Raw genomic sequence first — 13152 nt, 5'->3', positions numbered from 1 at the left:
TGGAGTGCATTTAAAGAAAGTGCATTTAAAAATACATCAATAAAAACAGGATTAGACAAAGTATTTAAATAAACATAAATTGGATTAAATAAAATTTAAAATAACGGACTAAAATATAAATAAATAAAACTCGTTTTAAATAAAATAAAAATAGCAGTGTAAAAAGATTAAACAAAGAAACTAAATAGTACATAAATTAATTAAAATAAAATGTAATTTAAATAAATGATAACATTTGATAAAAATAGATCAAATCTAACTAATGATGTAATTTAATAGAAACTTACGCATTTATAATATTAATTTTCCACAGAATTAATTGGGTGTTTATGCATGAGTGGCTCCATCACACACACACACACACACACACACACACTCTTACAGTCTGAAACACAAGAACTCTATAATGATGAGAGAGAGACTAGGTTCAGATCCACTCTTTATATTGTACAGATATTCATAATCACAAAGCAAAGCTACATTGTTTAATAATAAGACATGCTTTTATTCAGCAACAAATTACAACCTACATTTCAAACACGTCATATAAAAATATACATTTGAACTCTAAACCATACAGATGTAGCCTTCAGGATCATAACTCTATTCACCGGATCAGCTGCGGTTCGGGATCATAAATCTATTCTCCGGTTCGAGATAATAACTCTATTCTCCGGTTCGAGATAATAACTCTATTCTCCGGTTCGGGATCATAATTCTATTCTCCATTTCGGAATAATAACAACTCTATTCTCCGGTTCGGGATAATAACTCTATTCTCCGGATCGCAGCAGGTCGGGATTATAACTATTTTCCGGATCAGCTTCGGTTCGGAATCATAACTCTATTCTCCGGATCGCAGCGGGTCGGGATCATAACTCTATTCTCCGGTTCGGGATCATAACTCTATTCTCCGGTTTGGGATTATAATTCTATTCTCCGGATCGGCTGCGGAAAAGACCAAAACTTAAAAGTACAAAAATTCGAGCTTTTTTCGAGGAAAGTGCTTTTAGGTTCAGTTAGTGATATAAATATATAATCAACAACGAACTAAAATCTGCGTGTTCAATAAGAGCGGGAAGTGCTACGCGTTGGTATCATTCAAATGGTTGTAAAGTGCAAAAAGATTTTGGCAACAGTCTGTCTTACAATGTCTAATATTTAACGTCGTAAAGGATTAAACAGATTGTAACGCATCACATTCATCATCAAAAAGGTTCCAAAATAAATAAGTAAAATGAAGAGGAAATGTTAGAGTCACACACAGAGCCTGAGCCACATCGGGCGGATCAACATCCTAGTGTGAACGGGAGATTACGGGGAGGAATGAAGCTTATTAAAGACTGAGGCGTCCGGTTATGAAGAGGCGTCTCAGGAACACTGTGTGTGTGTGTGTGTGTGTACAGGATCTCGGGCCGGTCCTAACACGTCTTGTTCGCGGTGGAGCCGAACTTGCCGTTCTTGGGGATCTTGTTGCTGGAGCTCTGCGGCGCTTTCTGCTCGTCTCCCGTTAGCAGAGCCTTAATCTCCGACGGGATCTTGCCCTGATCCATGGCCAGACACCACTGCTTATACTGGGAGACAACACACACACAGTCAGAGGGGGCTTCAGAATCAACTCTGAGAACTCAGAGAATCGATTCCGCACTGATTCATTCGATTCTTTTATAATATGTATGATAGACTGGAGGAATCTCACATTAACGACTCACTCGTACAGAGTTCACATTACTGGAATCAATCAATGATTCAATGACTCGCATGTTTTAGCTGTGCCTCGTCTCCATGACTGGTGTGACGATGTTATTGATATAATCTTTATCAAGTTAATTCCAGAAGGCGATTCACTGTATCTCTACTATAGTCATCGGTGTTTATAAGCAAACTTTCATCCAGTGCTAGTGATAATCTGGATTATTGTAAGAAAGAAAATAATAATAGTGTGTGTAAAGCTGTTGAAGAGTACAGGTGTGTGTGATCCAGTGTTTACCATGTCCAGCTCCTCTCGCAGCGCACAGATGGCTCTCTCTTTACTGGAAACCAGTTCCTCCAGATACTGGTAGCGCAGCTTCTTCCGCGCACGGCACTCACGGGCGCTCTGGCGACTACGCTCCAGCTTCGCCTTCAGGTCGATCTTAGCAGGTTTACGCCCGCGCTTGCCTGGCTTCTTCACTTTAACAGCCACCATCTGCAGATCACACACACACACACACACACACACACACACATGAAGATCATCAGAACACACACTCATATGAGGATCATCGCACATTTAAAAACAACACAATCTGAGACAGAAGAACGGCAAACAACTAAACCCAGATAAATGTGCACTCTTGTAAAGCTGCTTATTGCTGAATCATAAATGATTAATTTCGCATCATAAACACTTATTGAATTTGAATCAAAATTAAACTGATTGCCAACAATAAAAATGCTCAGATCGTTCTGTCAACGTTATAAACAAACGTTCTTCCAGGGACATTGATAGAGCGTTCGTTCAGAGTTATCTGGCCTTCAATCATGATGTTCTCAGAACATTAGAACAGAAGCATCAATCATGGAACGTTTAAGTCAGAACGTTCAGAGAACACTCAAAAGTAACGTTCCATAATGTGTGAAGAACGACACAAATTAATGTTCCGTTAGCGTTCACATAACCAAAAAGAAACGCTTTAAAACATAATAAATTGACGCTTTGAACATTCAGAAATAACGTTTCCTAAATTAGTAAGAACATTAGCAACTCGTTTTTGAACGCCCAACGTTACGTGTTAGCTGGGCGCTAATGGTAAAGATAGAGTTGATCTTCTAAACCGTGATTCATGTACAGTGATATTACTAAGCTACTCAAGGCACCAAAGAGAATATTAAGGCACATTAATCGTGTTGTTAAACACAATTTTGTTGACAGAACTGATGTGACAATAATCCAACATGCGTTCAGTGTTCATGTGTCCACATAACGCACCTTACTGTCATCCATTGCGCGTTCTCCACTCAGCGTGGGTCTTTAGTCGCGTTCTTATCCTCGATCATTCGACTTTAAACCCTTACAGAGACCGACTGAGATGATTTTAATCTGTTTATCAACAGAACTGGCTGTGTTTTTAGCCGAATGCTAACAGAGTTCTTCCGGTTGTGGCGCAGGTAACGCCCACCGCGCTGCATGCTGGGACCTGTAGTTTCCTCCTGATTTTGGCACGCTAGACTAAAAATTCTAGAAAGATCAACAGTTTACGTCACACGAGAAACTGACTTTACGTAATACGTGTGTTTTATATATATGTGTGTGTGCGTTACATCACATGGGACAGACTACTCACACACACAGTCATTTCAGTTTTACATATTTGAATTACATCGAATCATTTGGAATATTTATATAATATATTAATCAACAATATTTTCAATAATCTACTGTAATTCTGCATTTTAATATTTATTATGATTGTTTTGTTATCATTATTATACTATTATTAATAGTATGTGTAATAACGTGTTATTACTGTACACACACACACACATATGGGAAAAGATTACATTATGGGAAAGTTACTTTTGAATGTTGTCTAAATGTTCTTTTTGTTCTAACGTTTTGGTAAGATTATTATAAACTAATAGAGAACGTTTTATTAATGTTACTGGAGGAACGTTTGTTTATCTTGAGAGAAGAGAACTTTGCCAGACCGTTCTGAGAATGTTTCCTGTTCACCGTTAATGGCAGCAGGGTTTATTAATCTGGTTTTCAGAAGTGTAACACGATGTGAGATGTGTAATTAGTAAAGTTCTGCTGCTGCTCGTGTAAGGCGAGCCGAAGCCCCGCCTCGTTACACTCGTTTACAGTGTTTAGCGCAGAGGTGAGGAACGCTCTCTCAGCCGCGCTTCTGTCTCTGTCCCCGGGAGAGCGATTCTCCGTTCTCGGGTTAGCGGTTACCGAGTGTTTGTGGCCGGTTTGTCTGTCAGTGACGCCATGATGTTATTTTTACCCGATGATCTCACGCGCGCCGAACTCGCTCAGAGTTCACCAGAACCGAACTAACGTTAGCCGAACCGAGACTCCCTAACCAGAGCCGAACCGGCCGACACCAGCACTGACACCGCCGGGGTCACCTCACGCACACTTGGAACAACTTACTACTTTACGGTCGGTGAGTTCATTCGGACTGCGCGGAGGCCGCAGTGTGTGTGTGTGTGTGTGTGTGTGTGTGTGTGTGTGTGTGTGTGTGTGTGTGTGTGTGTGTGTGTGTGTGTGTGTGTGGAGACACGATGTTCTTCTTAGTTTCGTTATTCTGTTTGTCTCTGTAAAGTTGGTCGACATTACTTTGAAAGTTCTAGAAAGTAGCGCGTGTTCAGTTTCTGTACTCTGCTGTCATTAAATACGACTATGAATATATATATATATATATATATATATATATATATATATATATTTATATGTGTGTGTGTGTGTGTGTGTATATGTATGTGTGTGTATATGTGTGTGGGTGTATATATATAGGCTGTGTGTGTTGTGAGTACATTTGTATGTGGGTATATATATATATAATGTACAATATACAGTATGTGTGTGTGTGGTACTGTGTGTGTGTGTGTGTGTGTGTATATAAATGTGTATGTGTGTGTGTTAACAGTGTATGTGTTAACAGTGTTTGTGTGTGTCAAAAGGTCTGCTAAATGAATAAATGTAAATCTGTCCAAATAAACCTGACTCTACTATCGAAACGGTAAATAAAATCATGCTAACACCACGGTACTTCATGTTAGCGGGTCACATGGTCACGTCTCTGGTTTCAGGATATTTCGGAGGGAAGTTGGACGTGTTTATTGAGGAACAGACAGAGAGACGAAGAGACAGTTCCTGGAGAAACACTGGTTCTGTTCTCATGCGTGACGTTAGATCACCAGTTTCACATAGCCGATTGATTGATTGACAGCAGCAGATTGATTGACAGCTCGTTCTCCTCGTCTAGCAGACTCTCATGAGTGTGTTCTGCTGTGGTCGGGAACTCGTCATGTTTTGGAGCAATCGAGCGTGTTCACGTCACTCGGTTTCACTTCCACACGCGGTTAGATCAAGATCGTGTGTGACCTTTGACCTTACAGCTCGTTTCTGAAGCGCTTCTAGAATATAATAACAGTCTATTCACTCTGAAGATGATTTCTCTGACTGCAGTGGCTGATCTGTGTGAATCTCTAACGGGATCTGGATTTGAGGATGTTCAGATATTAGTGCTGTAAAAGCTTTAGTTCAGCAGTGTTTGATGTGTGTGTGTGTGTGTGTTATGGGTCGAAGTCCTCTGTGACTGTGATCTCTATCAGCTGTTCACCTTCGCTCAGCAGAAACACACAGCAAACACATTCATTCATCTCGGCCTTCAAACACACACACACACACACACACACAGCAGGAGACTTGAAGAAGCAGCTTTACCTCGATCATTAATCACTGAGAACGAGAATCAGCGTTTATTAGTAATTCACATTATGAATATTTGATGGGGATCATGATGACATCACTGGATCCCTGCTGTGTGTTCACTGGCAGCCAATCAGAGTCCAGGATCTCTGCTGTGTCTTCACTGGCAGCCAATCAGAGTCCAGGATCTCTGCTGTGTGTTTTATTGACGGCTGCTTCTGTTTCTCTGTATGGACACATTAATGGGAATGGCAGATAATTACTACAGATTTCATGTGTTTATATAAAACATAATCTCGAATCGAGTTAAAGCCCATCAGACATCATGAGTGTGTGTGTGTCTGCAGGAGCTCTGGATGATGAAGAGCAGCGGAGATGATCGAGGAGCAGGACCTCCATCTTTATAGAGACACTGATAATGTGAAAGAGACACACACACACTAACACATTCCCACATACACACACACACTAGTTTCCTCTAGCTCTGTTTGTTCGAACGCCATCGGGGTGACATCCTCATCCTCATCATCCTCAGTGCCATGTGGCCGCCGCTCTCCTGAGCCCGAGGGAGTGTGGGTATGTGTGAGCGTGTGTGTGTGCTGGGGCCCGAGGCCCTGGTGGCGCTGCTCGAGGGCGATCTGGACCGGGTTCTGCTGATCGACTGCCGGCCGTTCCTGGAGTTCAACACGGGTCACATCATGGAGGCCGTCAACGTGCACGGCTCCAAGCTGATGAAGAGGAGACTCATGCAGGACAAGACCCAGATCAGCGAGCTCCTGATGCACTGCGCCAAGAGGAAGGTGATCTCACACACAAACACACACACTGTCCGCTTTAAATCAAGATACATTACACAATGCCTGCAGATATTAAAGGCACGTGATGTAACCTCTCGCCACTAGAGGGCGCTTCTCCAGATTCTCATGATATATCCCCTTTATAATGTTATAAAGAGAGTGAGTGTGTGTGTGTTTTCAGCTGGAGCTCCAGGGTCAAGAGGTCGTGGTGTATGACCAGAGCTCGTCAGACCCCGCCTCCCTTTCACATGATGCCTTTCTCAGTGTCCTATTGGCCAAGCTGGAGAAGAGCTTCCCATCAGTCCACCTGCTCTCAGGTTACAGTCACATGACACACTGAACACTTACATTCACACACACGCACTAACACACCTCTCTCTGCTGGTGTTTTCTGAGGCTCAGTGTGTGTGTGTGTGTGTAGGAGGATTCTCAGAGTTCTGCCGTCTGTTCCCGGGTCTGTGTGAAGGGAAGTCTGCGCTGGTGCCGTCCTGTGTGTCTCAGCCGAGTCTCACTCTCCCCGTGACCAACCCGAACCCGACCCGCATCCTAACACACCTGTACCTGGGCTGCCAGAGGGACGTGCTCAACCAGGTGAGTGTGTGTGTGTGTGTGTGTGTGGATCAGAACTCCTGCTGATGTGTGTGTGTGTGTGTGTGTGTGTGGATCAGAACACCTGCTGATGTGTGTGTGTGTGTTCCCGCAGGAGCTCATGCAGCAGAACGATATCGCGTACGTGCTGAACGCCAGCAACACCTGTCCCAAACCCGACTTCATCCCCGACACACACTTCCTGCGCGTGCCGGTGAACGACAGCTTCTGCGAGAAGATCCTGCCCTGGCTCGACCGGTCTGTGGAGTTCATAGGTCGGACGGGGTCACATGACACTGCGCTCCCCATAGAATCACTACATTAACACGAAATAGAAATAAGAAAAGATAGACAAGACTGAACTAAACTAAATGAAATATTTAAAATATTTGTTTTATCATTTTAAATTACATTTAATTTGTATGTATTTTTGGTTTTGTTTTGTTATATATATATTAAAAATTTCACATAATTGTTATTAACATATATTAACTAACACTAATTATTAACTAAATTAAACTGGCTTAATTTTAAATATTACATTTAATTATGTTATATATATATATATATATATATATATATTGTGAATTATTCAAATTAAATTAAAATATAATATATGTATTTATGTTAGTGTGTTATGTTGGTTGATCACCTAAACTTTGATTGGTGGAATTTTCTATTTTCTGCACAGCATCATGGGTAATGTAGTTTTTTCACCACAAATTTGGCCATTAAACATTATAGTTGTGAAAATAAGTTGAAATAATGCAGGAGCATAACAACCTCGTTAGAGGTTTATAAGTCATCAGAAAAGCCCTGATTGGTGTGTGTGTGTCTCCAGAGAAAGCCAAGGCCAGTGACGCCCGAGTCCTGGTCCACTGTCTGGCGGGAATCTCGCGCTCGGCAACCATCGCCATCGCCTACATCATGAAGAGGATGGACATGTCATTGGATGAAGCCTACAGGTAACAGATCATGTGACCATCCTTCTTCCCTGACCCGTCATTAGTGTGTGTCTCATGAAACCCGTCCAGCTCATTCTCAACATCAAATCAAAGGACGATATTTGGAGGATGGAATTGTGAATTATTACATTTAAATAGAGCATTTATACATTATGATAGTATTTGATTACATGCATTTAATAGATTTAAATGTACATTTTGTAGTTATAACATCATTCCTTTGGTTTTGGGTTGATATGTCAAGTCAAGTCAAGTCACATTTATTTATATAGCGCTTTTCACAATACAGATTGTATCAAAGCAGCTTCACAGTGATAACATGAAAGTAGCACAACACAGATCAACAACATTGCTAAACACTAAATAACCCCAACTGAGCAAGCTCAAAGCAAGCCAAAAGCAAGGCGACAGTGGCAAGGAACCAAACTCCATCAGATTGGATGGAGAAAAAACCTTGGGAGAACCCAGGCAACCCCACGCGTTTGATATGTGACGTGTTCACACTGCACTCGCAACCAAATCAATCCAACATCACAGCCAATCAGAAGAGTGTGTGGGCGGAGTCTCTCTGCAAACAAACTACACATTTTTTAATGTAACTCTGATTGTATTGGTCTGAAAGAAGAGTGTCATACACACCTAGGATGACTTGAGGGAGAGTAAATCACGGGCTAATGTTCATTTTGGGTGAACTAACAGATACTCTTAAGACTTTTGCTCAAGTTGTATTGAAATTGGTGACTTGGAGTAAATTTGGCTTTAATGTATATGTGCTTTACTGTACTTTAAAGCAAGTAGTTCACTTTTGAAAAAACTTTTGCTGATATTTTACTCACCCCCATGTCATCCAAGATGTCCATGTCATTCTTTCTTCAGTTGAGAAGAAATGAAGGTTTTTGATGAAAACATTCCAGGATTTTCTCCATATAATGGACTTCAATGGTAACCAAACGGTTCAAGGTCCAAAAGACAGTTAATAACAGTTTCAGATGCAGCTTCAAATGTCTTTAAACGACACCAGACGATGAATAAGGGTCTTATCATGCGAAACGATCGGTTATTTCAAAACAGTAACTTTTCTAAGGACAAATGCTAGCCTTTCTCCATTCTGAGAGGCGCGTTTGTAACGTCACGTAATACGTAATTACGTTCAAAAGGTCACGGGCGACGTAGCCGGAAGAACAGAATCAAAATCGTCTGACATCGTTGTTGTACCTTTTAATTCCTTTTTTTCTAAACGGTGTTTGAGTTAGTTTGCACGTTCAACCTATGCGTTCAACTTGTAAACACTGACTCTGTACTTCCGGCTACGTCGCCCGTGACCTTTTGAACGTAATTACGTATTACGTGATGTTACAAACGCGCCTCACAGAATAGAGCAAGGCTAGCATTTGTCCTTAGAAAAGTTACTGTTTTGAAATAACCGATCGTTTCGCATGATAAGACCCTTATTCATCGTCTTGTGTCGTTTAAAGACATTTGAAGCTGCACTGAAACTGTCTTTTGGACCTTGAGCCGTTTGGACCCCATTGAAGTCCATTATATGGAGAAAAATCCTGGAATGTTTTCATCAAAAACCTTAATTTCTTTTCGACTGAAGAAAGAAAGACATGGACATCTTGGATGACGTGGGGGCGAGTAAATTATCAGCAAAAGTTTTTTCAAAAGTGAACTACTCCTTGAAGTGTGGTTTCCAGGTCCTCTGCTGGACTCGCTGTGACGTGTGTTCTCGCCTCACAGGTTCGTGAAGGAGAAACGCCCGACCATCTCCCCGAACTTCAACTTCCTGGGTCAGTTGCTGGACTTCGAGAAGAAGCTGAGGAGCGAGCGAGCCCGGCCGAGAGCGGGTGTGTGTGACGAGCAGGGGAAGTGTGTGTCGGAGGAGCCCGGCGTCTCTGAGGAGCGTCTGCTGACCCGAGCGCTCTGCGGTCTCACGCTGGGAGAGGACCTGAAGGAGAGCAGTCGACCCAAGCGCTCCTTCTCCCTCGACATCACGACCTACAGCGAGTCCGGAGCAACTCTTCCCTGCCAGTTCTCTCCGGTGCAGGAGCTTTCAGAACACAACACCCCGGAGCAGAGTCCAGGCAGGAGTGTGTGTGTGCCGCGGGACGGGAGTGTGTGTGTGCAACTCCAGCGCAGCGAGAGCATGGACGAATCCCCGGCGGCCCCGACACACTCCGCTCTGCTGAAGGGATGGCACTCGGACCTGGTGCTCGGCGGCTGGTTCCTCTCGGACTCGGCCCGGTTCTGCTCCGGCTCGGCTCCGGGTCAGCCGGTCAGGAGACGCGGGCGGTCGGGAGAGTCCCGGGACTCCCGGAGGAGCTGGCACGAGGAGAGCAGCTTCGAGAAGCAGCTGAAGCGCAGGAGCTGCCAGATGGAGTTCGGAGACGGCGGGTCCGAGACTCGACCCGGAGAAGAACTGGGAACGACCGGCACACAGTCCAGCTTCTCCGGCAGCATGGAGATCATACAGGTTTCCTGAGGACTGAAGTCTCTCAGTGTCAGCCAAGCGGAAACCGTCTCTCTCTCTCTCTCTCTCTCTCTCTCTCTCTCTCTCTCACACACACTGCAGTTCCTCCTCTGGCCACTAGAGGCGCTGCAGAAGAGACTCACTCCCATAGACTCGCATGTTAAAACGCCCAACTTTACAGCAGGAAAACACATGTTTACAGTCTGGAGAAGAAACTGGTTTTGACGACTTCATTAAACTTGTGCATAATTAAGGGCGTGGCCACTTGAGTGACAGGTGGATTGCCGCTGATGTCACTGCTAGCCGTTTGTCTGCTAACGTTAGCGTCATGTCACCTCAGCTAGTTCGTTTATCCGGGAGTGAAGCAGCCAAGATGGCGACGGCCGGCTCCGCCCACTTTACGCTTCAGAAACACACACTTCGCCCGGTGTTTTTCACAGACAGGATATCCAGAACCTCAACAATCCAAATTAAGGCAAGACACTACAGCCAAATAGGCTAAAGACTTAACGATTACGCTCTTTCTCAAGTCTTGGTGTAGTTTCAGGCTCTTCTAGAACATGAATGTTGATTATTCTCCTCATATTCTCCATTCTTGCGGCTCCTCTCTTCCCAGTCTGTCAGTAACGCTCTGATTACTTCCTGTCTCTATGAAGCCCCTCCTCCTGAAAGCACACTGTGCTCTGATTGGTCGGCTGGAGCAGTGTGTTGTGATTGATCGAGCGCTTCGAGTGTGTTTGGGAAATGTCCCGCGCCTTACCATAACCGCCAGTTTAACACACTACTAACTAACTGAACCAGGCCCCGCCCCTTTATCCTCAGCATTAATTACTATAATGAGGAATATTGGGACGTGTTCGTTCCCGGAGAAGGTGTTCCAGGAGTTCAGGAACACTGACACTGATATAGAGGAGAACTGGAGCTTCTCATGATCGAACATCACACACACACACAGATTTACTCTTAAACATGAAGGTTCTTTATTGGCTTCGATGGTTCGAGACCCTTAAAAATCTTTCCACTTCACAAACGGCAATTAAAATTAAAAATGTTCTTTGCTCTTCTGACATCTGAAAGGCTCTTCTAAAGCAGCAAAACCCTTATAAACCTTTACTTTAGTGATGTTGCATCACTTCCACAGCTGGTTTAATACATTAAGCTCTTTTTGTATGTTGTTTGAAAATGCAAATCCTGCATTAAATATGCAGTGACGCTCGTTCTGTTGAAGTGTTACAGGTTTATAATGTGGGGATTGTGGATTCTTCTTCTCATCACTCCATAAATCAGCCAGGAAAATACATTATCGTGATCTTAAGGATATAAAGTGCTATAAATCACCAGGTGAATTATATTTTATATACATATATATGTATAGATACAGAATATAGATATGAAAGCTAAAGCTTAAATCTCATGATGTATGAGGAGAGTCTGTAGTGTCTTGCCTTCTGTGTTTCTGTGGCTTCAGGATCTCAGTCAAACACACACACACACACATCTGTGAATCTTCATCATCCTCATCAGGCTCGTTTATGATATGAACAGTCTCAGTGTTTCTCACCGTCCGTCAGTCACACAGAAGATTAGATTTATCCAAACCCTCCTGACCTTCATCATGAGACACTCCTCTTCCTCGTCCTGAGACTCTTCGTCATCCTCAGAAACTCTTCATCATCCTCAGGAACTCCTCATCATCCTCAGGAACTCTTCATCATTCTCTTCCTCATCCACTGCTTCTGTTTCATCAGTGTGCATCAGCCGGTGTTGTTGTGTGCCGATTCCTTCAGACTGGAATGATGGGAAATGCTGACCTGTGATCAGTCTTGTGTGGGTGTTTGTTGCAGGTTTACCTTGTTAAAGGGTCATCAGAGGATCAGCTGACCGAAGGCCATGGAACAGGGAACGCTTGCTCAAAGTTATCTGGACTTTTATAATATTCTCAAAACAGTCAAACAACATCATTTATACATCGATCATGGGGCGTTTTTTTTTTTTTTTTTTTTACCAGAATTAGAAACGTTTACCTGGATGTTTATTTTAACGTTTTTTTTTTAAGTTTCAGAGAACATTTAAAAGCACCGTTCCCATAATGGATAGCATAAACATCTTCATCCGATCTGGATCCGGTGGTTTAGAAGAGAACAGATTCGGGACAATCAATCAGAAGCAGTGACCGAATCCCGAGTCACTGAATCACTCGATAATGACTCGTTTAAGCATCGACGGACCTCAAATATAAAGTGATCAATGTTTATTTTATACAGTAGCGTCAGACGACTGATGATATAATCATTCTTGAGGCAAATCTGCCATTACTTTTATGAAACAATGATTCGGTGTGTTTGTGAAGGAGCAATTATTGATCTGTTTATTGATTGCTGAAATAAAACACACGTGGTACTTGAACATGTTTACCTGTCTATCCAGAACAGAAACTATAATTGCCTCATAAGACTGTGAATGGGGTGCAATACATTATAGCAGATGACTGTTATTAACAGATATATATACATACACATAGATGCCTCATTAGCGGTGATTATTAACAGACCATGGATGTGGAATAAGTTTCACATGATCGGACTTCAAGATCATCTTGTGTCTTCAAACAAGAGCGACAGCATGAGCCGAGACTTCATTAATAGCGTCAGCCTTTCACTCGCTCACATTAATCAGTGTGAATTAAAGAAGGTATGTGTGTGTTTATTGACCAATACAAGCAAAATACTGTCCCATAATCCTCCAGAGTTCATGCTAATGTGCTGATTAACAAGAATAAAATAGTTTACTATATATTCACATACAAAACATGTTCCATATTTCACAGCTTTTACTTTATTCTAATAAATATGCTGTAAAAACTTTAATAATGTTCATAAATAGCTTTCCTGGAGCTGAAACAGGACAGCGCTC

At 42.6% G+C, this 13152-nt stretch overlaps 2 protein-coding genes across 5 annotated transcripts; one reads left to right on the top strand and one right to left on the bottom strand.

The window, feature by feature from the left end:
* Positions 1–426: 426 nt before the first annotated feature.
* On the bottom strand, positions 427–3167 carry crebl2 (cAMP responsive element binding protein like 2). The gene is made up of 3 exons (XM_039660777.2): positions 2972–3167; positions 1991–2188; positions 427–1574 (listed from the first exon to the last, which is right to left on the bottom strand). Exons 1-3 carry the CDS (start codon positions 2984–2986, stop codon positions 1422–1424), a joined length of 366 nt encoding a protein of 121 aa, XP_039516711.1. The 5' UTR covers positions 2987–3167; the 3' UTR covers positions 427–1421.
* Positions 3168–3647: 480 nt separating this feature from the next.
* On the top strand, positions 3648–12645 carry dusp16 (dual specificity phosphatase 16). Of its 4 annotated transcripts, none has more exons than XM_089127232.1 (8): positions 3648–4147; positions 5767–5839; positions 5955–6219; positions 6398–6533; positions 6638–6807; positions 6920–7079; positions 7646–7769; positions 9510–12645. In XM_089127232.1, the coding sequence occupies exons 3-8, from the start codon at positions 5998–6000 to the stop codon at positions 10249–10251; spliced, it is 1554 nt and encodes a 517-aa protein (XP_088983358.1). In that variant the 5' UTR covers positions 3648–4147; positions 5767–5839; positions 5955–5997; the 3' UTR covers positions 10252–12645. The 4 variants fall into 4 exon arrangements, with proteins under 4 accessions (XP_088983358.1, XP_088983357.1, XP_039516728.1 ...); XM_089127231.1 differs by having other exon boundaries at positions 3648–4151; XM_039660794.2 differs by having other exon boundaries at positions 3650–4147; positions 5767–6219.
* The last annotated feature ends 507 nt before the right edge of the window (positions 12646–13152 follow it).

The sequence above is a fragment of the Pimephales promelas genome, chromosome 24, assembly GCF_988280905.1.
Source record: "Pimephales promelas chromosome 24, fPimPro1.hap1.1, whole genome shotgun sequence".
Taxonomy (NCBI): Eukaryota; Metazoa; Chordata; class Actinopteri; order Cypriniformes; family Leuciscidae; genus Pimephales; species Pimephales promelas.
Note: the sequence above shows the minus strand (reverse complement) of the source record. Positions and strands in the feature narration are given on the sequence as shown.